Below are 25,187 nucleotides of genomic sequence, written 5' to 3' on the forward strand. Positions count from 1 at the left end.
CAGACCACACCCACTGACCACACCCACTGACCACACCCTGACCACACCCACTGACCACACCCCACAGACCCTTCAGCCCCTCCCATCCTCAAAGCCCCTCCCATCCCCTGTAGCCCCCCCAGTGGGCGGGGCCTGGGCCTTCCCCTCCCCCTCCCCCCCCGTGTTTTTGGAAGAAAGAGGCCGATTTCGGGCTGGTTAAAATCTCACCATCCATTGGGTAGAAAAGGGCGGGGCCGCCCCTCCCCCAGCCCCTCCCCCAGCCACCCCGGGGGTCCTGGGGGGAGGGGCCGAGACTTGGCACAAAAATCCTGGCGGCAGCGCGGGGGAGGGGCTGGACAATAGAAAACCGAGTCAGGGGACAAGAGGAGGGGGGAGCCGCTGCCCGGGGGGACCCCGCCACCGCCCCACCCCCAAAGTACAAAAGAGCTAAAAACACCGCGGGGGGGCGGGGGGGCTCCGGGGACCCCGCGGGCCCGTGGTGGCCCTGGGTGGTGGCACTGGGTGGTGGCCCATGGCAGTGGCCCTGGGGGTGGCCCTGGGGGTGATCCTGGGGGTGCCCCGCAGGTGGCCAATGGTGGTGGCCCACAGGGCACCGCTGGGAGCAGCCGGTGGTGGTGGCACATGGCATGGGGTGGCCCGTGGGAGGGGTGGCCACCGTACTGCTGACCCTTGAGCTGGACCACAGTGGCAGTGGCCCTGGAGCTGGTCACCCTGGGGGTGGCCCTGTGTCACACCAGTGGCAGTGGCCCTGTGGGCACCCGGGGGAGCCGGTGGTGGTGGCCCATGGGGTGGCCCACAAGGGGCAGCCACCCCAGGGGTGCCCCAGGGTTGGCGGCCCTGGGGGTGCCCTGAGGTGGCCGGCAATGGTGGCCCTGGGGGTGGCCCACAGGAGATGTCCCGTTGGGGTCAGCGGCCCTGGGGGTGTCCTGGGGGTGCCCCAGATGTGGCCGGTGGTCCATGGAGTAGCCCACGGTCGTGGTGGCTGTGGGGACACCGCAGGGGTGGCTGGCAGCAGTGACCCTCGAGGTGGCCCGAGCCGATGGCCTGGGCCAGGGGCCCTGGGAGTGATGTCCATGGGGTGTCCCGTGGTTGGTGACCCTGGCGTGGTGGCCCCGTGTCACCTCCGTGTCAGTGGCCCCGTGAGCACCCTGGGGGTGGCCAGCGCTGGCTGCCCATGGGGTGCCCCGGGGTGGGGGGGGTGTCACTCCCGTGGCACCCCAGTGTCAGCAGCCCTGTGGCACCCCAGGGCTGGCCCGCGGTGGCCGGGGCCGGTGGCCACTCCTAATCGCCGGCCATGCACTTGAAGCGGTTCTTGAAGAAGAAGAGGCGCTGCTTGAGGCGCAGGCTGTCGTCCCGCGCCGCCGGGTACCGGTACCGGTTGTACTGGCGCTCGCCCTCCGAGCGCCGCCACGGCAGCGCCAGCTTGGACGCGTGGTCCACAACCACATCCTCACACGAGCCCACGTGCAGCACCCCCAGCCCATCGATGAAGAACTCTGGGGGGGAGAGGGGCGCCCCAAAATGGGCTCAGAGCAGCCCTGGGGGGCCTCACCCCAACTCTGACCCTGTGGGCCCATGGTGGGGGTCCCCAGCATCCCCCCTTATCTCTGACCCCTGATTTGTGGGGGTCCCTGGAACCCCCCCTTATCTCTGACCCCTGACCTGTGGGGGTCCCTGGACCCCCCCCCCATCTCTGACCCCTGACTTGTGGGGGTCCCCAGCATCCCCCCTTATCTCTGACCCCTGACCTGTGGGGGTCCCTGGAACCCCCCCTTATCTCTGACCCCTGACTTGTGGGGGTCCCCAGCATTCCCCCTTATCTCTGATCCCTGACTTGTGGGGGTCCCTGGAACCCCCCCCCCCATCTCTGACCCCTGACTTGTGGGGGTCCCCAGCATCCCCTCCACCCCCGCTGCTGCCCCAGGGGTCTCCCTAAGTTCTCTACCAGAGAAATTCCAGTCCCCTCCAGGACTTCCCCCGTGATGATCCCCAGGCCCCCCACAGGACCCCAAGATCCTCCAAGAACCTCCCAGCCCCTCCTGAGCCCTCCAGACCCCCCGGGCCCCCAGCACTGCCCCCTCCCCCACCTTTAGCCGCCCCTCCTCCCCCTGGAGACCCCTGGACACCCCCAGGACTCCTTGATGCCTCCCAGACCCCCGGGGCCCCCCGAGCCCCCCTTTGATCTCAGGACCCCCCAACCTCCCCTTCCTGGAAACCCCCGGACACCCCCAGGTGCTCCCACTCCTCCTCTGTGTCCTCCTGGGGTGCCCTGCAGCTCCTCCCAGCCCCCCACGAATGCCTGTTTGGGTCCCCCGCCCCTTTTTGGGACCCCAGAACACCCCGGACACCCCCAGGCACTCCCTGCTCCCCTTCCTTTGGACCCTCACATGGACACCCCCCCATTCCAGTCCTTCCCTCCCTTCCCCTGGAATCCCCAGGACTCCACATCCCACTCCCCTCCTCCCGGGACCCCCCCTCCTCTTCCATCAGACCCCTCAGGACCCCCCCTCTCATCCCCCAGACCCCTCAGGACCCCCTCTCATCCCCCAGACCTCTCAGGACCCCCTTAGACTCATCCCCCTGACCCCTCAGGATCCCGGGGACCCCCAGGACCCTCCCACCTCTTCCAGCCCCCCTGTCCCTCCCCCCGGCGCCCCCCGCCCCTCACCGAGATGAGCCACGCGGCGCAGGCGGGGGTCGAAGCCCACCTGCCGCACCTTGTCGGTGCGGGCCAGGAAGAAGTTGACGACGCCGTCGGTGACGACGCAGGCGGGGAATCCGGCGAGGCGGTGGTGGAAGCCGGGCCGGGTCCGCAGGCAGTCGCCCCCCGCGCCGCCCCCCCGCACGCTCAGCCGCTGCCGGTACGTGGTGGTGTAACCGGTGATCTCCCGCACCGCGCCGCCCACCTGCGGGGAACAGCGGGGCGCTGGGGGGGCGGCACCGCGACCCCCGGGACCCCCCCGGGACCCCCCGGGACCCCCCGGGACCGCCCACCACTGGGAAGGGACGGGACGGGGCCGCTGCGCTGGGGCTGCGCCAGCACCTGGGCACCGGGACCCCCTGAACCCCCACCTGGGCACACCCTGAACCCCCACCTGGGCACCGGGACCCCCTGAACCCCCACCTGGGCACCGGGACCCTCTGAACCCCCACCTGGGCACCGGGACCCTCTGAACCCCCACCTGGGCACACCCTGAACCCCCTCCGGGCACCCCCTGAACCCCCACCTGGGCACCGGGACCCCCTGAACCCACCCCGGGCACCGGGACCCCCTGAACCCCCACCTGGGCACCGGGACCCCCTGAACCCTCACCTGGGCACTGGGACCCCCTGACATCCCCCCCGGGCACCGGGACCCCCCGACACCCCCCTCATCTCCCGTTCTGCGGCACCGGGAGCCTCAGGACCCGTTCAGCTCCCCCCGGGGCTCAGGAGCGGCCGCACTGGGGCTGCACCGAGCCCGGGAACGTCCCCAGGGAACCCCGGTGTCACCACCCCGGGACAGCCGGGACCGCCAGCATCGCCCACCGGGGGACACGGGGACACCGGGACAGGAGGCACCAGGAGCACCATCCCAAACCTCGGGGACCCTCTGGCCACCCACTGCCCGCCCGTGCCCGGTGCCCGGTCCGGCCCGGTTCTCTCCAGCGCTGGAACCGGGCGTGGGAGCGAGGCCGCCCCCCCCCCAGGGCAGGGGGATGCACTGAGCCCCCAGCCCCACAACGAGCCCCGCTGGTGCCCCCAGCCCCCCCCGACCCCCTCGAGCCCCCCACAGCCGGTCCAGGATTGTTCTGACCAGCACTGGGAGCCAGGAGCACCCCCAGAGCACAGGGACCTGCTGGCCGTGCCCCCCGTGCCCCCTGTGCCTCCCATGCCCCCCGCAGCCCCCTGTGCCCCCCGCGCCCCCCGCAGCCCCCCTGTGCCTCCCGTGCCTCCCGTGTCCCCTGCAGCCCCCCGTGCCCCCCGTGCCTCCCGTGTCCCCCATGTCCCCTGTGCCCACCGCGCCCCCTTTTCCTCCCGTGCCCCCCGTGCCCCCCGTGCCTCCCCGTGTCCCCCGTGCCCCCCCGTGTCCCCCGTGCCCCCCCGTGCCCCCCGTGCCCCCCGTGCCCCCCCGTGTCCCCCGCAGCCCCTCGTGTCCCCCGTGCCCCCCGCGCCCCTCACCAGGTCCAGGCTGGTTCTCTCCAGCACATCCACCAGCTTCTCCAGCCGCGTGCGGGGTGTGAAGATGAAGTCATCGTCCACCCACAGCACGTACTTGGTTGTCACCTGCGACACCGCCAGGTTCCTCCCGGCGAACCAGCCCTGCGGGGGCAGTGTGGACCCTCAGCCACCGCACCGACACCCCACGGGTGCCTCCCCTGAGCCCCGTGGCCCTGACAGACCCCCGAGTCCCCCCTTCCCTGGGATCCCACAGCCCTGACAGACCCCCCTGTCCCCCATCCTCCGGATACCTCGAGCCCTGCAAACCCCCATGAGCCCCCCTGGTTCCTGCCACCCCTCTCTGGGGTCCCACTGCTCTGACAGGGTTTGCACATCCCCCTTCCCCCAGGGACCCCCGCCCTGCCAGCCCCCCTCCCACGCCATGTCCCCCCCCCAGGGAACCACAGCCTCATCAGAACCCCAGTGCCCTCCCTCTCTGGGGTCCCACCGCGCTGCCAGACCCTTTTTGGGGACCTCAGCTCCTGTCAGCCCCTCCCAGGTCCCACATATCCCACAGCCCCGTGGCTCTGCCAGGCCCCCCGGAGCCCTGACACCCCCCGTGTCCCCCTCAGCAGCCCCACCTTGCCGAAGGGCATGAGGTAGTGCTCCAGGTGGGGCCCGGACAGGGGCTCGGGGCGCTGGCTGTCATCGGCCACCACGATGGTGACAGAGGGGTAGAAGCGGCGGATGCTGGCGATGAGCCCCCGCAGTTTGTCATAGCGCAGGAACGTCTTGGTGGCCACCGTCACCAGCGCCGAGATGTTGTACCCTGGGGGGTGGGGGGAGGCACTGGGAACCTGCACTCAGAGCACTGGGAACCTGCACTCGGAGCACTGGGAACCTGCACTCGGAGCACTGGGAACCTGCACTCAGAGCACTGGGAACCTGCACTCGGAGCACTGGGAACCTGCACTCGGAGCACTGGGAGCACTGGAAACCTGCACTCGGAGCACTGGGAGCTCTGGGATCCCGCACTGGGAGTGATGGGAGCACTGGGAGCACTGGAAACCTGCACTGGGAGCACTGGGAACCTGCACCGGGAGCACTGGGAACCTGCACCGGGAGCACTGGGAGCTCTGGGATCCTGCACTGGGAGTGATGGGAGCACTGGGAGCCCGCACTGGGAGCACTGGGAGCCTGCACTGGGAGATCTGGGAGCCCGCATTGGGAGCACTGGAAGCTCTGGGATCCCACACTGGGAGTGCTGGGAGCACTGGGAGCTCACACTGGGAGCACTGGAAGCTCTGGGAGCCTGCACTGGGAGATCTGTGAGTCTGCACTGGGAGCACTGGGAGCTCTGGGATCCCGCACTGGGAGATCTGGGAGTCTGCACTGGGAGCTCTGGGATCCCGCACTGGGAGATCTGGGAGTCTGCACTGGGAGCACTGGGAGCTCTGGGATCCCACACTGGGAGTGCTGGGAGCAGCGGGGGCACACTGGGGGCGCTGGGTACCCATCCATACTGGGAGCACTGGGAATTCATTCTGGGAACCCACACTAGGAGTACTGGACACTTCAGTTCCGGTCACCTGAGCACTGGGAACCCACACTGGGAGCACCAGTCACCCCAGTACTGGGAGGACTGGGCAGTACTGGGAGCACTGGGACACTGGGAGCACTGAGCACCCACATCGGGAGGACTGGGCTCCCACACTGGAAGCACTGGGACAGTCACAGGGAGCACTGGGAGGGCTGGGTCACTGGTACTGGCAGAGCCAGCTGGCTGCAGCACTGGGAGCACTGGGATTCTGGCACTGGGGGCACTGGGAGCACTGGGAGACTGATGCTGGGAGCACTGAACACCCACACTGGGGGCACTGGGAGCAGGGATGGGAGCACTGGGGGCACTGAACACCCACACTGGGAGCACTGGGAGCAGGGATGGGAACACTGGGAGCAGGGATGGGAACACTGGGGGCACTGAACACCCACACTGGGAGCACTGGGAGCAGGGATGGGAACACTGGGAGCAGGGATGGGAACACTGGGGCACTGAACACCCACACTGGGGGCACTGGGAGCACTGGGAGCAGGGATGGGAGCACTGGGAGCAGGGATGGGAACACTGGGAGCAGGGATGGGAGCACTGGGAGCAGGGATGGGAGCACTGGGAGCAGGGATGGGAGCACTGGGAGCACTGGGAGCAGGGATGGGAACACTGGGAGCACTGGGAGCACTGGGAGCAGGGATGGGAGCACTGGAGGCACTGGGAGCACTGGGAGCAGGGATGGGAGCACTGGGAGCACTGAACACCCACACTGGGGGCACTGGGAGCACTGGGAGCAGGGATGGGAGCACTGGGGGCACTGGGAGCAGGGATGGGAGCACTGGGAGCACTGGGGGCACTGGGAGCAGGGATGGGAGCACTGGGAGCACTGGGAGCAGGGATGGGAGCACTGGGAGCACTGGGAGCAGGGATAGGAGCACTGGGAGCACTGGGAGCAGGGATGGGAGCACTGGGAGCACTGGGAGCAGGGATAGGAGCACTGGGAGCACTGGGAGCAGGGATAGGAGCACTGGGAGCACTGGGAGCAGGGATGGGAGCACTGGGAGCACTGGGAGCAGGGATGGGAGCACTGGGAGCAGGGATGGGAACACTGGGGGCACTGGGGGCACTGGGAGCAGGGATGGGAGCACTGGGGGCACGGGCAGGGCTGGTTCGGGGTGCAGGGCCCCGTGCTCACCCCCGTCCCCGCTGCTGTCGCTGTCGCCGTCGCTGTCGCCGGGGCTCCCCGGGCCGTACAGGCGGGGGGTGGGCGGGTGCCGGATGCGGATGGCGAAGGCGGCGGAGTGGCCGTCGGTGGAGAACTGCACTGCAGGGCGAGGGGGGGCTGGGGGCGCGGGGAGGAACAACGGGGGGCCGGGGGAGGCTGGAATCCCCCGGGGACCACCGGAGGACACCGGGAACAACGGGGACATCGGGGACAATGCGGGCATTGGGGATCCGGGGGGGAGCTGGGGACCCAGGGCAGCCAGGGAGGTTTGGGGGTGCGGGGGGTCCCAGGGGTGCTGGAGCTCCCAGGGGTAACCCGGGGGGGCAGCGGGGGTCCCGGAATCAGCTCCCGCCGTACCCACCGATGTCGGCGGTGTCGGGGTGGAACTGGGTGTTGGTGTAGGTGACGAACTGCAGCTGCCGGTTCAGGTGGTCCAGGTGGGCGGCGGCCAAGGACAGGTGAGGCTGCCCCTCCCCCCGCAGCGCCACGCCCTCCACCTCGGCCGCCACCGCCAGCGTTCCCAGCGAGGCCGTCAGGTTCACCTGGGGGCGGCACGTCACGGGGGGCCGGGGGGGCGCGGGGGGGACCCCCCAAACCGGAGAGGCTGCGCACGGGGGGGGGGGGAGGGAGCGCGCCGAGCTCTCCACGGCCCGGTCATCCCCAATGCCCCGCCCACCCTGCAAACCCCGCCCACAAACCGGGAAACCCCGCCCACAAACCGGACAGACCCCGCCCACAAACCGGACAGACCTCACCCACAAACCGGACAGACCCCGCCCATAAACCGGACAGACCCTGCCCACAAACCGGACAGACCCCGCCCATAAACCGGACAGACCCCGCCCATAAACCGGACAGACCTCATCCATAAACCGGACAGACCCCGCCCACAAACCGGACAGACCCCGCCCGTGACCGACAAGCCCCGCCCACTCCGCTCGGGCCACGCCCCCTTCCCCAGCCCCTCCCTCGCCCCGCCCCCGCCCTCACCTGGTACCTGTTCCTGGCCGGCGCCTGCAGGCTGAGCCCTGGGGGCCGCGACACGGGGGTGAGACCCAGAGACCCCCGGAGGGACCCCCGGAGGGACCCCCGGAGGGACCCCCGGAGGGACCCCCTGCCCCCCCTCCCCCTCAGAGACACCCGGGGTACCCCCTGCCCCCCATCCCCGTGTCCCCCGCAGGTGCTGCCCCTTGATCCTGCGCCTCCCCCCGGTGCCCCGCACCCCCGCTCCCCCCATTCTGTGCCCTCCCCTATTCCCCCCAATTTCTGTTCCCCTCCTTGGGCCGGTGCCCCCCACCCCCGTGCCCCCCCCGCGCCCCTGCCCCGCGCTCCCCCCCGCGCCCCCTCACCGGGCACCAGCACCGTCTGCAGCGGCCGCACCTCCACCCCCTGCGCCGGGTACTCCAGAGGGGAGTTGGCCGGGACGATGAGCAGGCGGTCGGCGGGGGTCTGCACCCTGCGGGGGGGGCACCGGGGGTTCATCCGGGGGTCCCTGGGGAGTCCCACCCTGCTCCGGGCTGCTCGGTCCGGGGCGCACACCCCGCACCCCACGAGGGTCCCAACCCCCCTCCAGCGCGGAGCCCGGGGTCCCATCCTGCCCCGAGCCCCGGGGGTCCCTCCCGCCCCGCTGCACCCACCGGTTCCGGTAATTGCGGTACTCGCGCTCCCGCAGCCGCAGCTGCCGCGGCCGCTCCCCGGGGGCGAAGGCGCTGGCGAAGTCGAGCCCGCCCGGGCCGGGCCCGAAGAGCCGCCGCCGCAGCGGCAGCGCCAGCCCCGCCTCCGCCTCCGCCTCGCACGAGCAGCCGTTCCTGGGCAGCAGCCTGTCGCGACAGGGCCGCTGTCACCGACAGCAGCGGCACCGGGACCTGGGCACGGGGAGCCGCGAGACCGCCCCGACACCTCCCGGCGCTGCCTGTCCCCCCCCGGCCCCGCCGCGGGCACCTGGAGACAGCCCCTGCTGCCACCCAGCACAGCCCCCACCCCACCTGGCAGCACCTTTGTCACCCGTCTGCCACCGCCCCTCCCCGGCTGTCCCCAACACCCCACCCTGGGGTGCCCCCACGCCTCAGGAGCCGCAGCCCCGTCCTGGGGTGCCCTCAGCCCCGAGGAACCCCATTCCTGGGCACCCCCACCCTGTCCTGCCCCAGACCCCCACCCATGGGTGCCCCCCTGAAGACATCCCCACCCTTGGATACCCCCATCCCTCCGGTGCCACCCCCACGGTGCCAGCCACCCACCCCCATCCCGCGGGTACCCCCATTCCCCGGGTATCCCGTGCCCCATCCCCCGGGTACCCCCATCCCGCGGGTACCCCCATCCCCCGGGTACCCCCATCCCGCGGGTCCCCCCTGCCCTGTCCTTACTCCATGACTTCCTCCTTGAGGCGGAAGGGCACGTGAGGGTAGGCGCGGGCGGGGGGGGGCAGGGGGGGTGGGAGCCTCTCGGGGGGGGGGCGGCGCAGGTCCACACTGGGGGGGCCCTTGGGTGCCCAGAGGTGCAGGTAGAGCGCGGCCAGCGACGCCGAGGCCACCAGCAGCAGGCACAGAGCCCGCTGCGCCCCCCGCATCCTGCCTGGGGGGGGACATCGTCACCCCAGAGCCCCCCAGAACAGCACAACCCCTCCCAGTGCCCCCCAGAACAACACAACCCCTCCCAGTGCCCCCCAGAACAACACAACCCCTCCCAGTGCCCCCCAGAACAGCACAACCCCTCCCAGTGACCCCCAGAACAGCACAACACCTCCCAGAGCCCCCCAGAACAACACAACCCCTCCCAGTGCCCCCCAGAACAGCACAACCCCTCCCAGTGCCCCCCAGAACAACACAACCCCTCCCAGTGCCCCCCAGAACAGCACAACCCCTCCCAGTGCCCCCCAGACCTCCCAGTGCCCCCCAGAACAGCACAACCTCTCCCAGTGCCCCCCAGAACAGCACAACACCTCCCAGTGCCCCCCAGAACAGCACAACCCCTCCCAGTGCCACCAGTGCCCAGCGAGGCCAAGGCCAACGGCAGCAGTGCCCAGTGCTCCCAGTAAAACCCAGTGCTCCCAGTAAAACCCAGTGCTCCCAGTATAACCCAGCGCTCCCAGTAAAACCCAGTGCTCCCAGTATAACCCAGCGCTCCCAGTATAACCCAGCGCTCCCAGTATAACCCAGCACTCCCAGTATAACCCAGTGCTCCCAGTAAAACCCAGTGCTCACAGTATAACCCAGCGCTCCCAGTATAACCCAGTGCTCCCAGTAAAACCCAGTGCTCACAGTATAACCCAGTGCTCCCAGTAAAACCCAGTGCTCACAGTATAACCCAGTGCTCCCAGTGTTCCTTTCCAGTGTAGCCCTATGCTCCCAGTATAACCCAGTGTTCCCAGTGTCCCCAGTGTTCCTTCCCAGTGTAACCCAGTGTTCCCAGTATAACCTAGTGCTCCGAATATTACCTAGTGTTACGAGTATAACCAAGTGTCCCCAGTGTTCCCAGTGTTCCTTCCCAGTATAACCCAATGTTCCCAGTGTAACCCACTGTTCCCAGTGTTCCTTCCCAGTATAACCCAATGTTCCCAGTATAACCCACTGTTCCCAGTGTTCCTTCCCAGTATAACCCAATGTTCCCAGTATAACCCAATGTTCCCAGTATAACCCAATGTTCCCAGTGTAACCCACTGTTCCCAGTGTTCCTTCCCAGTGTAACCCAACGTTCCCAGTGTAACCCACTGTTCCCAGTGTTCCTTCCCAGTATAACCCAGTGGCTCCCAGTGTCCCTCCCGTGCCTCCGGCTGGCACCCAGTGACACCCAGTGCAAACCAGTGCCCACAGCACCTCCCAGTGACACCCAGTGCAAACCAGTGCCCACAGCACCTCCCAGTGACACCCAGTGCAAACCAGTGCCGCCAGTACAGAGCGCTATCCCTTGATCGCTGCGCTGCCTTCCGGCGATTCCCAGCACTCCCGGCTCCCAGTTTCACCAGTGCAACCCAGAGTCCTGTCCAGTGCCCACCCCCGATCCTCGGTTCTGCTGTGCTCGCGTGGCACCTCCTCCATCCCGCCCCCAGTGCTTCCAGCGCTCCCAGTGCTCCCAGTGCTCCCAGAGCTTCCAGCGCTCCCAGTGCTTCCAGCGCTCCCAGTGCTCCCAGAGCTTCCAGCGCTCCCAGTGTCCCCAGTGCTCCCAGTTCCCCCAGTGCTCCCAGCGCTCCCGCTGCCCTCACCTCGGGGTGGGCGCAGGTCCCAGCGAGGGGGGCTCAGCCCACACTCATGGCTCTGCCCCCCACAGCACCGGCCTGGGGACACGGGGACAGTGTCAGGAGGGTCCCGCACCCACCCCCGGTACCCCCCGCCGTCCTGCGGCCCCCCCGGCTCCCCCAGACCCCCGGGACGCCCCAGAGCTCCCCAGGGCTCTCCCCAAGGGTGAGGGGCTCAGGCAAAGCAGGGCTCGGGGGAGACGCCACATCGGGAGGGGCTGGGGGTGCTTGGGGGGCACGAGGGGGGGCAGGGAGGGGCCTGGGAGCTGCGGGGGGGAGGCTCGGGGGGCTGGGAGGGGCGGGAGCCCCGGGGATGCGGAGGGAGGAGGCCTGGGAGTGTCCGGGCGGCCGGGGGGGGTGTAGGGATGGAAGATGCGGGGGATGCTGGGGGGGCCGGAGGGTTTCGGGGGGGCCCGGCGGCCCTGGGGGTGCGGCGGGACGGGGGGAGTTGGGGATGTCTGGGGGGAAAGGCGGCGATGTCGCAGCCGGCAGTGGCAGGTGCCATCCCTCGTCGCGACAGCCGCGACAAGAGCGGCCCCGGCCCTACCTGGCTCCGCTGGCGGCTCCCGGCGCTCCGCGGCCGCAAGCGGCACCGGCACCGGCACCGGAGCGGGCGGCGAGGGCGCCCCCGGCGGCCCCGGTGTGGAACGGCACCGCCGCAGCCCCGGGAGGGGCGGGGCGAGGCTGCGGGGGGAAAGGCGGACGGGGGGGGGGTGCAAAAAGCGGGGAGGGGCCGGCGGGGCCGCCACCGAGGCCTCGAGCCTGCCGGGGGTCGGGGCTGTGAGGGGGGAACAGGATCAGCCCCCCCGGAGCGGCTGCCACAGGCCGCGCTTTGTGCCCACGCGTGGGGCGCACAACGGCCCCATTGAGCGGGGGGAGCGGGGGGAGCGGGCTGAGCCCTGCCGGGACCGGGAGGGGGCGGGGAGCGGAGCCGGGGGGGCTGGGGAGGCCCGGGGGGGCTGGGGAGGCCCGGGGTGATGCCAGGCGGTTCAGGGAATGCTGAGAGGTCCCTGGGGGGTCTGAAGGGTCCCGAGGGGCGCTGCGGGGAGGTTTGGGCGGGGTCGGGAGGACCCCGGGGGAGCAGAGGGGCGCCAGGTGCCGCGGGGATGGGGCAGGGAGGAGGCTGCAGGCGGCCCCGCTCGCTCGGGGTCCCACGCGCGCCCCTCACCGTGGGCCGGGGCCTCCCCCGGGAGCGGCGCCGGGTCCCCCCTCCCGGCTCCGGTAATCACGTGACGCCCCCGGGATGCTCCGTGCTCTCCACCAATCAGCGCGCGGGGATCGCCTGCATCCCGCTCGGCCAATGGGGAACCGCCAGGCGTTACGTCATCGCGGTCGGCCGCGCCCCGCCTCGCCATTGGCTGCTGCCCGCGCGGGCTCCGGCCAATCGCCGCCGTCCCCGGCCTCGCAACCACCGCGCCCCCGCGGCCTCACAACCGGTGGCGTCATCGCCACCCGCCGACCAATCACAGGCGAGTTTGCCATTGACAGGCAGGTGAAGGAACCAATCGGGATCCAAAACGGCGGGGCCGGGGCGGGCGCGGGGAGGTGCGGGCGGAAGCGGAAGCGGCGGCGGCGGCGGGGGAAGATGGCGGCGCGGCGGGGCCCGGGGCCGGTGGCGGTGCTGGCGCTGCTGGCGCTGCTTGGCCCGGGGTGGCCCCTCCGTGGGGCCCGAGCCGCGCTCAACCTGCAGGAGCTCAGCGAGCTCAAGTACGGCCTCGAGATCCTGGCCGAGCCCGTGCTGGCCGGGCAGGTGCGCCGCGGCACCGGGGCCAACGGCAGGGCGGCGGGAGGCGGGCGGCGTCACGGGGGCCCTGCCGGGACCGGCGCACCGGCCATGGGGCTGCCGAGCAGGGGGGCACCGGCGGCGGGTCAGGGATGCGGCCCGGGGGTCCCTCGGGCACCGGGAGCTCCTGTCCGGGGACGTTCCGGGGCGGGCAGCGGGCAGGGGCGGTACCGGGCCCGGGGCACCGGCCTGTGCTCCCGCCTGGGGCTCGTCCCGGGCCCGGGGCACCGAGCGGGGGCTGCTGGGGAGCGGAACGTGGCCGGGGGTTCCCTACAGGGCCCGGGGACACCGAGCCCGGGGCAGGGACGCTGATCCGGGGCACCGGCCCGGGCGGGTCCCGGGGGGTCCCGGGGGTCCCGGCCGGGACCGGCGGATCGGGGGGACCCGGGGGGGGGGGGGGAGACGGGGGGTCCGTACCTGCCTCGCTGAGCAGCTCCGCGGGGCCGGCCGGGCCGGGGCTCCCCGGGGGGACCGTGACCCCCGGGGGGACCGTGACCCCCGGTACCCCGGGGCTCGTGGGGCCCGGGCGCTGCCGGTGCCGGTGCCGCTGCCGGTGCCCGTGGGCGGCCGGGCCGGATGTGGCTCGGGCAGTGCCCGGGGAGGGGACTCGCTGCGAGTTTCGGGTTCCCCAATTCGGACGGGCAGGGAGGGCTCGCCCCGCCCGCAGCCGCTGCCGGGTTCTGTCCCCGGGGCTCCCCGGGGCTCCCGGGCTGAGCGGCTCAAACTGCGGAGCGACCCCCGAGGGGCGGAACCGAGCCCGCTGCGGCTGCTGGGGACAGTGACAGGCCCGTCCCCAGAGCCGTGTCCCCCGGGCTGTGACAGTCCCGTGTCCCGTGTCCCCCGGGCAGTGACAGTGACAGTCCTGTCCCCTCCTGTCCCCCGGGCAGTGACAGTGACAGTCCCGTGTCCCCCAGGCTGTGACAGTCCCGTGTCCCCCGGGCAGTGACAGTGACAGTCCCGTGTCCCCCAGGCTGTGACAGTCCCGTGTCCCCCGGGCAGTGACAGTCCTGTCCCCTCCTGTCCCCCGGGCAGTGACAGTGACAGTCCCGTGTCCCCCGGGCAGTGACAGTCCTGTCCCTTCCTGTCCCCCGGGCAGTGACAGTGACAGTCCCGTGTCCCCCGGGCTGTGACAGTCCTGTCCCCTCCTGTCCCCCGGGCAGTGACAGTCCCGTGTCCCCCGGGCAGTGACAGTCCCGTGTCCCCCGGGCTGTGACAGTCCCGCGTCCCCCGGGCAGTGACAGTCCCGTGTCCCCCTGGGCAGTGACAGTCCCGTGTCCCCCAGGCAGTGACAGTCCCGTGTCCCCTCCTGTCCCCCGGGCTGTGACAGTGACAGTCCCGTGTCCCCCTGGGCAGTGACAGTCCCGTGTCCCCCAGGCTGTGACAGTGACAGTCCCGTGTCCCCCAGGCTGTGACAGTCCCGGGGGTGCGGTTTGCCCGGGCCCCGTGGGGGGATGGGCTGGGGGGTCTGTCCCGTCCCACCGGGGCTGGAGGGACACGGGGGGGGTCTGTAGGGTCTCTGGGGGTCTGTAGGGTCTCTGGGGGTCTGTAGGGTCTCTGGGGGGTCTGTAGGGTGTCTGGGGGGTCTCTGGGGGGTCTGTAGGGTCTCTGGGGGGTCTCTGGGGGTCTGTAGGGTGTCTGGGGGGGTCTCTGGGGGTCTCTGGGGGTCTGTAGGGTCTCTGGAGGGGCTGTGGGGTCTTTGGGGGGTCTGTGGGGGGGCTTTGAGGTCTATGGGGACTGTAGGGTCTCTGGGGGTCTCTGAGGGGTCTCTGGGGGAGCTGTGAGGTCTCTGAGGGGGCTCTGGGGTCTGTGGGGTCTCTGTGGGGTCCCGGGGGGGCTCTGGGGTCCCGGGGGGGCTGTAGGGTCTCTGGGGGGGGTCTGTGGGGTCCCGGGGGGGGCTCTGGGGTCCCGGGGGGGGCTCTGGGGTCCCGAGGGGTTCTGTGAGGTCCCGAGGGGTTCTGTGGGGTCCCGGGGGCTGCGGGGCGCTCTGACAGCCCCTGTCCCCCAGCACCAGGCCGGGGATGTGGTGACAGTGGCCTCGAGGTTCAAGCAGCGCTACGAGTGCCGCCTGCCCCCCGCGGCCGTGGGACCCCCCCCCGGCCCCCCCCGGGACCCCCGGCTCTACAACGGCTCCGGCGTGGCCGAGCTGCTGCGACCCATGGGGACAGCGCCCTGTCTGCTCAAGGTGGCACCGGGGGACACGGGGGGTGGCAGGGGGACACGGGGGGTGGCAGGGGGACACGGGGGGTGGCAGGGGGGCACGGGGGGTGGCAGGGGGGACACGGGGGGTGGCGGGGGGACACGGGGGGTGGCAGGGGGGACACGGGGGGTGGCAGGGGGGACACGGGGGGTGGCAGGGGGGACACGGGGGGTGGCGGGGGGACACGGGGGGGACACGGGGGGAGGCGGGGGGGACACGGGGGGTGGCAGGGGGTGGCGAGAGGACACAGGGGGACACGGGGGGTGGCGGGGGGACAAGGGGGTGGCAGGAGGACACGAGGGGTGTCAGGGGGACACCCCCAGGCTCACCCAGGGACTCTGCTCTTCCCAGACCAAGGACTGGTGGACGTACGAGTTCTGCTACGGGAGACACATCCAGCAGTACCACCTGGAAGGTGACCATGGGGACAGGGGAGGGGACAGGGGGGCCCTGGTGAGCCCCACCCCACCAATACCTGCCCTGTGTGTCCCCGCTCCCCACAGAGTCTGAGATCAAGGGTGACATCCTCGTCCTCGGCTATTACCAGTCCGCCTTTGACTGGGACGACGAGACAGCCAAGGTCCGTGTGCCCCCCACCCTGGGGACAGGGACAGGGACAGGGACAGGGCTGTCCCCGTGCCCACCCCGTGCCCTCCCGTCCCTCCAGGCCTCCAAGCAGCACCAGCTGAGGCGGTACCACAGCCAGAGCTACGTGAACGGCTCCCGCTGCGACCTCACCGGCGCGCCCGCGAGGCCGAGGTTCGGGTAAGGACGGGGGACACTGCAGGGCACAGGGGACACTGCAGGGCACAGGGGACACTGCAGGGGGACACTGCAGGGGACGGGGACACCGCAGGTTACAGGGGACACCGCAGGTTACAGGGGACACTGCAGGGCACAGGGGACACTGCAGGGGACACTGCAGGGCACAGGGGACACTGCAGGGCACAGGGGACACTGCAGGGGACAGGGACACTGGAGAGCACAGAGACACTGCAGGGCACAGGGAGGGAACACCGCAGGGCACAGGGAGGGGACACTGCGGGGCACAGGGGACACCACAGGCACAGGGACACTGCAGGGCACAGGGGACACTGCAGGGGACAGGGGACACCGCAGGGCACGGGGAGGGGACACTGCAGGGCACAGGGGAGGGAATACCGCAGGGCACAGGGGACACCGCAGGGCACAGAGAGGGGACACCTCAGGGCACAGGGACACTGCAGGGCACAGGGAGGGGACACCACAGGGCACAGGGGACACTGCAGGTTACAGGGACATTGGAGGGCACAGGGACACCACGGGGCACAGGGAGGGGACACCACAGGGCACAGGGGACACCAGGAGACACCCGAGGGAAGGCCAGGCTGTCACTCAGGCCCATGCCCGCAGTTCCTGTGCGAGGAGGGTGCCGGGGATTACATCGCCCGCGTGGACGAGCCACAGTCGTGCTCGTACGTGCTGACGGTGCACACCACGCGCATCTGCCACCACCCGTTCCTGCGGCCGGCCCCGGGGCTGGCCCCGCAGCCCATCCGCTGCCAGCCCGCCCTGTCCCCTGCCCAGTACGTGCAGTACGTGCGTGCCCAAGTCTGTGAGTATCGGGGAGCCCTGGGGGGGCGTGGGGCTGGGGTGTGGGGCTGGCACTGAGCCTGCTGCAGGGCTGGCACTGTCCCCTTCACCCTGGGGCTGGCACTGACCCCTTCAGCCTGGGGCTGGCACTGTCCCCTTCAGCCAGGGACTGGCACTGTCCCCTTCAGCCAGGGCTGGCACTGTCCCCTCCATCCAGGGACTGGCACTGTCCCCTTCACCCTGGGGCTGGCACTGTCCCCTTCAGCCAGGGACTGGCACTGTCCCCTTCAGCCAGGGCTGGCACTGTCCCCTTCATCCAGGGGCTGGCACTGTCCCCTTCAGCCAGGGGCTGGCACTGTCCCCTTCAGCCAGGGGCTGGCACTGTCCCCTTCAGCCAGGGACTGGCACTGTCCCCTTCACCCTGGGGCTGGCACTGTCCCCTTCACCCTGGGGCTGGCACTGTCCCCTTCAGCCAGGGCTGGCACTGTCCCCTTCAGCCAGGGTCTGGCACTGTCCCCTTCAGCCTGGGGCTGGCACTGTCCCCTTCAGCCAGGGGCTGGCACTGTCCCCTTCACCCTGGGGCTGGCACTGTCCCCTTCAGCCAGGGCTGGCACTGTCCCCTTCAGCCAGGGTCTGGCACTGTCCCCTTCATCCAGGGGCTGGCACTGTCCCCTTCAGCTTGGCCCATCCCTTCTTTCTCAGGCCACCACTGTCCCCTCTTATCTCAAGACTGGCACTGTCTTCTCCCACCTGGCCTTGTCCCCTCCATCCAGGGCTGGCACTGTCACCTTCCTGGTGCTGTCCCCTCTGTGCCAGGGCTGGCCGTGTCCCCTCTGACACAGGACTGCTGTGGGCCCCTGCATTGTGGAGCTGGGCCTGTCCCCCCACGGCTGTGCTGTCACTGTCCCTGTCCCCTGTGTCCCCAGCTGACACCAAGCGGAAGGTGGAGGAGATCTCGGAGGAGCTGCGGACGCTGGACACGCGGCTGTGGAGTGACAGGGACAGCGAGCCCCCCTCCCAGACCCCTGAGGGCAGCCAGGCTGGTATGGCCCCTGTCCCCACCTCTGTGTCCCCTGTCCCTCTGGGACCTCTGGCCAGGCTGTGGGCTTGAAGCTCCCAGGGCCAGGCAGGTCCCCCCTGTGGCAGCTGTGTCCCCCCTGTGCCAGGGAACCAGCCAGACCCAGCCAAGGATGTGACAGTGGGGACCAGGAGGCCACAGCCACAGCCGGTGACCAGCGGGACAGCACCAGGGTGGGTCCCATGGCCTGGGGACATTCTGGGGGTCTTGGGGTGGGTTGGGGTCACTTTCTGGGGGATTTAGAGTCCTGCTCCATCCTCTGTCTCCTCCCTGCAGGAGCCATCCCCGAGGGCAGCTGGTGGCCGGGCAGCTGGTGAGTCCTGGGGTGCCCACCCCATGTCACCTCCATGCCCACCCTGTGTCCCCCATGTCCCCCCTGCACCCCCCTGCCACTCCAGCCCCCTGTTCTGGGTTCCCTCGTAGATCCACGGAAAGAAGAATCCACTTCAAGGTGATCCGGAGCCCTGGGGACTTGCTGCAGTTCATCGAGGAGCTGAAGGAGACCACCAGGAAGGTGGGGCCCTCCCCCTTGCCCCTCGGCCTCTCCGTGCCTCAGTTTCCCCTGAGCCCCTAACCACTGCCTCAGGCCAAGAAGAAGGCGAGTGAGGAGGAGGAGGCAGCAGCAAAATCTCCCCCAGCCCCACCTGGCCCCGCAGAGCCCCCCAGCCCCGAGGCACCGCCTGACCCCGAGGCCTCCCCCACGGGGAGGAGGAGGAAGACAGGAGGAGGAGGAGGATGAGGATGAGGAGGAGGAGGCAGGGCCACTGCTGGCGGGGCTGGAGCTGCTGCCACGGGAGCAGGTGGCGAGGCTGAAGGAGGAGGTGAAGAGTCAGATGGAGCAGGAGTTCGACAGCATCATCAGCGAGGTGGGGACCCTTGGCTGGGCTGGGACCCCCTGACTGGGCTGGGATCCCCAGAGGGGCACTGGGACCCCTCTGTAGCCACACTTGGGGGTCCCTGGGGGGATGAGACCCTCTGGCCAGGCTGGGGCCGCCCAGGCAGCGATGGGGGAGCCCCCAGCTGGATCACACCGGGGTTGGCTGCCCCTAGCAGCACTGGGGTCCCCTGGTTGCTGTGGGGACACCCTGTCCGCACCAGGGAGCCCCTGACCATGCTGGGACCCCCTCCCCACTATGCTGGGGACCCCCTCACTGCACTGGACTCGCCTGGCTGGGCTGGGGAGCCCCTGGGACGGTTGGGACAGCTCGGCTGTGCTGGGGACCCTGTGGCTGGGCAAAGATGGGGACAGGCTGAGGACACCCTTTGTGGGCCAGGGAGCCCCCAGCTGCTCTGGGCACCTGCTGGCCACGCTGGGGAAGCCACCTTTGACCCCCCTTACAGGTAGAGGATGAGTTGGAGACCGAGGGCTGAAGGGGGAGTTTGACCGGAGCCGCGCAACGCGAACCCTCGCGTCCACCCTGACGCGGCTGATGGACCGGCTGGACAGGGCTGACCCCCAGCACGAGCTCCCGAGCCCGCCGCGACCCTCCCGGGGCCCCCCCCGCTCCCGGGGGGCACAGGGAGGAGGAGGAGGAGGAGGAGGAGGAGGAGGAGGAGGGGGAGCCGCGAGGAAGGGCAGCCCCAGGCTCCCCAAGGACGGGCGGGTGCGGGTGCGGATGAGCAGGGTCGGGAACCACGAGGAGCCTTCCCAGGGCAAGCAGGAGCCTCTCCAGGAGGGTCAGGAGCCCCCCGGGAACAGCAGAGCCCCCGCAGCTGCCGCAGGTGGAGAACGAGGTGCGGGAGCTGCTGGCCAAGGAAGGGCTGCGGGCTGAAGGTAGGGAGGGGTCGGGGCGGGGAGGCAGCCGGGGGGAGCCCCCCCTCCCCCACATCACCCCCCGGGCCCCCTCCCCAGGGAAGATCGAGATCAAGATCGTGACGGCGTCGTCGGGGGGCGAGGAGGAGGAGGCGGCGCAGTGGCTGTCGGAGGAAGATTCCCGGAGCCTGAAGGAGATTTCTCCTCAGCATCTGGTGCGGGGGCCATGGGGAGGGCACAGCTGGGGCTCGCAGGAGGGGAGCTGCTGATGGGGGGGGAAGCAGCCGGACAGCTGCGGTGGGCAGGAAACTGAGGCAGGGCTGGACTGGGCAGGGCTGGGGAAAGGGGGGGGCTGAGGATGGGGGGCATCACTGAGGAGGGGGGACACATTGAGGTGGAGAGGCTGGGCAGGACAGGCACGGGGAACTGGGGAGGAAAGTGGGGTACGGGGAAGTAGTGAGGGGAGGGGGCAGTGAGGGAGGGGGCAGTGAGGGAAGGGTCACTCAGGGAAGGGGGGCACTCAGGGAAGGGGCACTGAGGGGAGGGGGACACTGAGGGGAGGGGGCAGCACTGAGGGAAGGGTCACTCAGGGAAGGGGCACTCAGGGAAGGGGCACTCAGGAAGGGGGGCACTGAGGGGAGGGGGCTCTGCTCTGTTCCCCCCAGGTGCAGGGCACAGAGGAGGCGCAGAAGGAGCGGCGGCGGCAGCAGGCACTGGAGGACAATTATCGCTTCGTGTGGGGGGCAGCGAGGAGCCCCCTCCCCCCGCTGACTCTGAGGACCAAGACTTCTGATCCCCCAAATTCTGATCCCTTAAATCTTGAATGTCCCCCCCGAATTGTGGCTCTCTCCCTGCTGTGGGACTGGGCACGGGACACCACGAGAACTTTGGTGTCCCCCACCCAGGAGGGACCCGCCCTCTTTGGGGGGGGTTTCTGTGGCCCCCGGGGGTCCTGCCCTGCTGGGGGGGGCTTTCTGTGACCCCCGGGGGTCCTGCCCTGCTGGGGGGGGTTTCTGTGACCCCCGAGGGTCCTGCCCTGCTGGGGGGGTTCTGTGACCCCCGGGGGTCCTGCCCTGCTGGGGAGGTCGCTGTGACCCCCGGGGGTCCTGCCCTGCTGGGGGGGGGGTTTCTGTAACCCCCGGGGTCCTGCCCTGCTGGGGGGGGGTTTCTGTGACCCCCGGGGGTCCTGCCCTGCTGGGGGAGGTCGCTGTTACCCCCGGGGGTCCTGCCCTGCCCTCGGGTGCGTTGTGACACGGATGAAGTGGGAGGGGGAGGAATGGGCGTGATTTGGGGGGTGGGAGGGTTGTGGGGAGGGGGGGTTTGATTGGGTGGGGGGGTCCTGTTGCCACTGGAGCCATTCGTGCTCCCCCCGGGCCGGGGGTTCACTCTCTCATAATGAGATGGAACGAAGTCGTTCGGCCTCTTCGCCCCCCCTTTTTATCAATAAAGCGAGGTCACCCCGGGCGTGTCTGTGTCCCCCCGTCCGGGTCCCGGGGTCGCCCCCCCAGAATTTCGGTGGGGCGGGGCCGTGGCCACGGCAGCCAATCAGAATCAGGGCGGGGCCAGGGGCTCGCCCGGCCCCGGCCAATGGGAGCGCGGGGGCGGGGAACGCGGAGCCCCCGGGACCCCCGAGCGAGCGGGACCACCGGGACAGCCCCCGGGCCAGCACCGGCGGGACCCGCGGAACCCAGCAGGGCCCCCAGGGCGAGCGGAGCCACCAGGACCCCCAAACCAGCCAGGATCCCACCGAGACCGTGGGACCCCCACGAGCCGGGACCCCCGGCACCAGGTGAGGCACCCCCGGTCACCTGCCCCCCCCGTCCCGACCGCCCACCACAAGGGGTGAGGATGATCCAGGGTGGGGGGAGCTGACGTTCTGTGTCACCCACCCTGAGCCCCCAGACACCCCTCGGATCTGGGGTGCCCGGTGTGGGGTGCCATTACTGTCCCGTGGGTGTCACCCTCGGTGTGTGTCACTCCCCCTTCCGTGGGTCCTGTCCCCCACGGGTTTTACCCCGCGGTTCCCCCCCGCTGGCGGCAGTGGCGGCTCAGGCTGCAGCGGCTGAGGGGTGACAGGGGGGTGTCCCCACTGACCCCCCCATACACAAGCCAGGTGTCCCCATGCTGCTCGTGAGCCTGCAGAGCACGTGGCTGCCTTTCCACGGGGGCGTCTTGGTGGGCTTCATCACCACCTTCCTCCTCCTGCACGGCCTCCTGCTGCCCCAGCCGGTGCCTGCCCCCAGCCGGGACCCCCGGGCGGCCAATGACCCCCCCGGGGCGCCCTCAGCCCCGGTGCTCTACGGCGTGGCCCCATCGGACGCTGCAGGTGGGCGCTGCTGCCATGGCAGGTGGCACTGGCAGGGGACATGGGGGACTCTGGTGGGATGGGGCTGGCAGGAGAACGCGGGGGGACCTCACTCCCTCTGTCTGCTCCATTTGTTGGGGGACGGTGACCGCACCCCGACTGCGGCAGCGCGGGGACCTCGGGGGTCTCTGCTCCGCTCAGCGCCCCCCTTCTCCCGCAGGCGAGGACGCGGGGGTGGCGCGGGGGCTGTTCCAGCGGGTCCGGGTGCTGTGCTGGGTGCTGACGGCACCCCAGAACCTGGAGAGCAGAGCCCGGTACGTGCGGGACACTTGGGCGCGGCGCTGTAACGTGGCCGTGTTCGTGAGCTCCGAGCCCGCCCCGCATTTCCCGGCCGTGGGGCTGGGGGTGGCCGAGGGCCGGGGGCAGCTCTACTGGAAAACCATCCGGGCTCTGCAGTACGTGCACCGGCAGCACCGCGCCAGCGCCGACTGGTTCCTCAAGGCGGACGACGACACCTTCGTGGTGCTGGACAACCTGCGCTGGCTGCTGGCCGCGCACCCGCCCCAGCGGCCCCTCTACTTCGGGAAGCGTTTCCGACCCTTCACCCGCCAGGGCTACATGAGCGGGGGCGCCGGCTACGTGCTCAGCCGAGGGGCGCTGGCCCGAGTGGCCACCGCTTTCAGCCGCGGCACCTGCGGCCACACCGGCCCCGAGGAGGACGTGGCGCTGGGGCAGTGTCTGGAGCGGCTGGGGGTGGCCGTGGGGGATTCACGGGACACGTGGGGCCGGGAGACGTTCCACCCTTTCCCCCCCGAGATCCACCTCACCCACCGCTTCGCCCGGGACTTCTGGTACCAGCGCTACTGCTGGTACCCCGTCGTGGAGGTGGGTCACAGCCCGGGACCACCAGCCAAGGGGTCACCCTGCCACTGTCCGCTCTGGGGTGGTTGTGCCCTCCCCATGCATGGCCAGAACTCCCCAGGTGTATCCTCAGGAGCCCCACACGTGGCCACTGTCACCCTGTGAGTGGCCACAGCTCTCTTTGGGTGTCGCCTTCCCCCACGGTCTGCGGCTGGAAGCGCTCCACACACAACCACGGAGCGCTTGTGCGGCTCCTGTGTCCCCACCGCGTGTGGCCGTGACCCCCCTTGCGTGTCCCTGGCCACCTCCCATGGCCGTGACACCCTCGAGGTGCAGCCACGTGTCACCCCCATGCCTGGCTGTCACGTTTCGCCATCACGGCCGTGGCATCGCCCCCCAGTCCCGATGAGGTCCCGAGCCATGGCCAGGATGCTCCTACACTGTGTGTACTGTGCACTGTGGAGCTACACAGCCGCTGCGTGTGGCCACCGTGTCCCCCACGTGTGACCACCGTGTCCTCTCTCACGTGTGGCCGCAGGTCCCCCATGTGTGACCACAGTGGCCTCGATCTTCCCAGCGCAGCCGTGATCCGCCTGCCGTGGCCATGGCCCCCAGCACGTTCCCCCCATGTGTGACTGTGGTCCCTCTGCCCAAAATGCAGCCGTGGTGTCCCCCTGTCACCCCGGTCCCCTCCGTGTCCCCTCCCCCCGCTCAGAGGCTGTGGTGATCAGGGGCAGCCTCCAGCGCCCTTCCCCACCCTGCCCTGCAGCACCGATGGGGTGGGGGGCACTGGGTGCTCTGTGCCACCCCCAGCCCCCCTCTGTCCCCCCAGGGTCCCCGGTGCTGCTCAGACCTGGCCGTGTCCTTCCACTACGTGCCGGGGGAGGAGATGTACACGCTGGAGTACCTGAGCCAGCGCCTGCGCCCCTACGGCTACAGACCCCGCTACCGGCCCCCCCTGAGCCTCCCCCCGACCCCAAACGCCACCGGGACCCCCGCGGGCCCCAACGCCCCCCGGAGCCACCCAGGTCCCCGAGCACCCAAAGCCCCCAAGCCCTGCCCCTCCCCTTCCTGGACCCCGCTGCGGTGAAGCTTTGGGGGGTTCCTAAAGTGGGGTGCACCCAGGGGAGGGGAGGCCCCCATCGCTCCTTTCCTGCCCTGGGACCCCAAATACCCTGAGCCCTCCCCGTGTCCTGCCCCCACCCCAACCCCCCTTCCCCGGCGGACTCGTGTGGCCCTAATTAGTGGCTGTTAATGAGCTTTGCGGGGATTGGATGGCCCTGATCCGGGGGTGCTGGGGCGGGGCACCGCGGGACGGGGGCCTGGGGGCTTTGGGGGGCCCCGGGGAGGGATCGAAGGTGTTTAAACGAGACACGGGGCGGGGGGAGGATGGAAAGGGCCCATCGAGGGGGGCTGTGGGTGATGGCACCCAGCCGGGACCCCAAGGTGGGGGACAGTGCAAGGCCTCTCTGTGGGGATCGTCCCCTCCTGTCCCCTCCTGTCCCCACCTCTGTGTCCGAGGTGGCCGTGACCTCACTCTCCGTGTGACCCTGCCGGCCCCCCATTTGTGGCCGTGTCCCCCCTCAGGGTGCCCCCCATGGTGACAGTGGTCCCCCCATGACCCCCCCTGTTTCCCCCCGCCCCCCACTGACCCTGTGGCACCCCCCCCCCTCCACGGGCTCTGCCCCCCCAGTCACATCCCCCCGGCTTCCCTGGGACCCCCCAGGTGATCGCCCCAATTCCTGGGGCGGTCAGTGGCCACAGAGGGGAATTTTGGGGGTCGGGAACAGCGGAGGGGGGACGGTGCCCCCCGAGGTGGGGGGTGAAGGAGACTCCGTATTTGGGGCTCCCTACAGTGGGGTGCACACGGGGGAAGGGGGCTGGGGGCAGGGCAGCCGCGCCTCATTCCTGCCCTGGGACCCCAAATGCCCTGAGATTCCCCCCATCTCCCACGCCCCCCAGGCGGACCCTCGTGGCCTAATTAGCGGCTATTAATGAGCTTTGCGGGGACATGACGGCCTTGATCCGGGGGGCGCGGGGGGGCAAAGCGGGGCTGAGGGCTTTGGGGGGCCCGGGGGTCTCAGCAGGACACAGAAGTGGGGGGGGGGCATTGGCACGCTGGGGAAGCCCTGGGGGTCTGTGGGTGGTGGGACCCCACGGTGGGGGGAGAGCCAGGGACAGGGGGCAGGGAGACAGTGGGGACAGGGGACAGGGGACGGGGGGACAGGGGGACAGGGGCAGGGGGACAGGGGGCAGGGAGCAGGGGGGACAGAGGGACAGGGGGACAGGGGGCAGGGGACGGGGGACGGGGGGACAGGGAGCAGGGGGACAGGGGGCAGGGGACAGGGGACAGGGGACGGGGGGACAGGGGGACAGGGGCAGGGGACAGGGGGCAGGGGACAGGGGACGGGGGACGGGGGGACAGGGGGACAGGGGCAGGGGGACAGCCTCTGAGCTGGAGACCAGGAGGGACCCTGCAGCTGTGGGAGCCTC

The 25,187-nt window shown here is 70.5% G+C and overlaps 3 protein-coding genes across 4 annotated transcripts; 2 read left to right on the forward strand and 1 right to left on the reverse strand.

The window, feature by feature from the left end:
- Positions 1-1,057: 1,057 nt before the first annotated feature.
- Positions 1,058-13,657, reverse strand: B4GALNT1 (beta-1,4-N-acetyl-galactosaminyltransferase 1). 2 transcript variants are annotated; one of them, XM_058861103.1, is made up of 12 exons: positions 13,346-13,657; positions 11,113-11,184; positions 9,278-9,485; positions 8,552-8,734; positions 8,264-8,370; positions 7,905-7,942; positions 7,276-7,456; positions 6,885-7,013; positions 4,782-4,969; positions 4,162-4,302; positions 2,669-2,906; positions 1,058-1,496 (listed from the first exon to the last, which is right to left on the reverse strand). In XM_058861103.1, the coding sequence occupies exons 3-12, from the start codon at positions 9,478-9,480 to the stop codon at positions 1,282-1,284; spliced, it is 1,623 nt and encodes a 540-aa protein (XP_058717086.1). In that variant the 5' UTR covers positions 9,481-9,485; positions 11,113-11,184; positions 13,346-13,657; the 3' UTR covers positions 1,058-1,281. The 2 variants fall into 2 exon arrangements, with proteins under 2 accessions (XP_058717086.1, XP_058717087.1); XM_058861104.1 differs by lacking the exon at positions 13,346-13,657 and adding an exon at positions 11,693-11,742.
- Positions 12,618-20,365, forward strand: OS9 (OS9 endoplasmic reticulum lectin). Its single transcript, XM_058861117.1, is given in 15 exon segments — positions 12,618-12,895; positions 14,934-15,110; positions 15,477-15,540; positions 15,629-15,705; positions 15,793-15,871; positions 15,874-15,890; positions 16,518-16,719; positions 17,624-17,740; positions 17,864-17,948; positions 18,019-18,088; positions 18,174-18,289; positions 18,362-18,641; positions 19,117-19,549; positions 19,628-19,743; positions 20,194-20,365. Coding segments are annotated over 11 exon segments (1,110 nt in total). The 5' UTR covers positions 12,618-12,730; the 3' UTR covers positions 18,231-18,289; positions 18,362-18,641; positions 19,117-19,549; positions 19,628-19,743; positions 20,194-20,365.
- Positions 20,366-20,872: 507 nt separating this feature from the next.
- On the forward strand, positions 20,873-23,784 carry LOC131590786 (glycoprotein-N-acetylgalactosamine 3-beta-galactosyltransferase 1-B-like). The gene is made up of 5 exons (XM_058861088.1): positions 20,873-21,317; positions 21,642-21,703; positions 21,735-21,854; positions 22,054-22,718; positions 23,527-23,784. The coding sequence occupies exons 1-5, from the start codon at positions 20,929-20,931 to the stop codon at positions 23,782-23,784; spliced, it is 1,494 nt and encodes a 497-aa protein (XP_058717071.1). The 5' UTR covers positions 20,873-20,928.
- The last annotated feature ends 1,403 nt before the right edge of the window (positions 23,785-25,187 follow it).

Source organism: Poecile atricapillus, chromosome 35, assembly GCF_030490865.1.
Source record: "Poecile atricapillus isolate bPoeAtr1 chromosome 35, bPoeAtr1.hap1, whole genome shotgun sequence".
NCBI lineage: Eukaryota > Metazoa > Chordata > Aves > Passeriformes > Paridae > Poecile > Poecile atricapillus.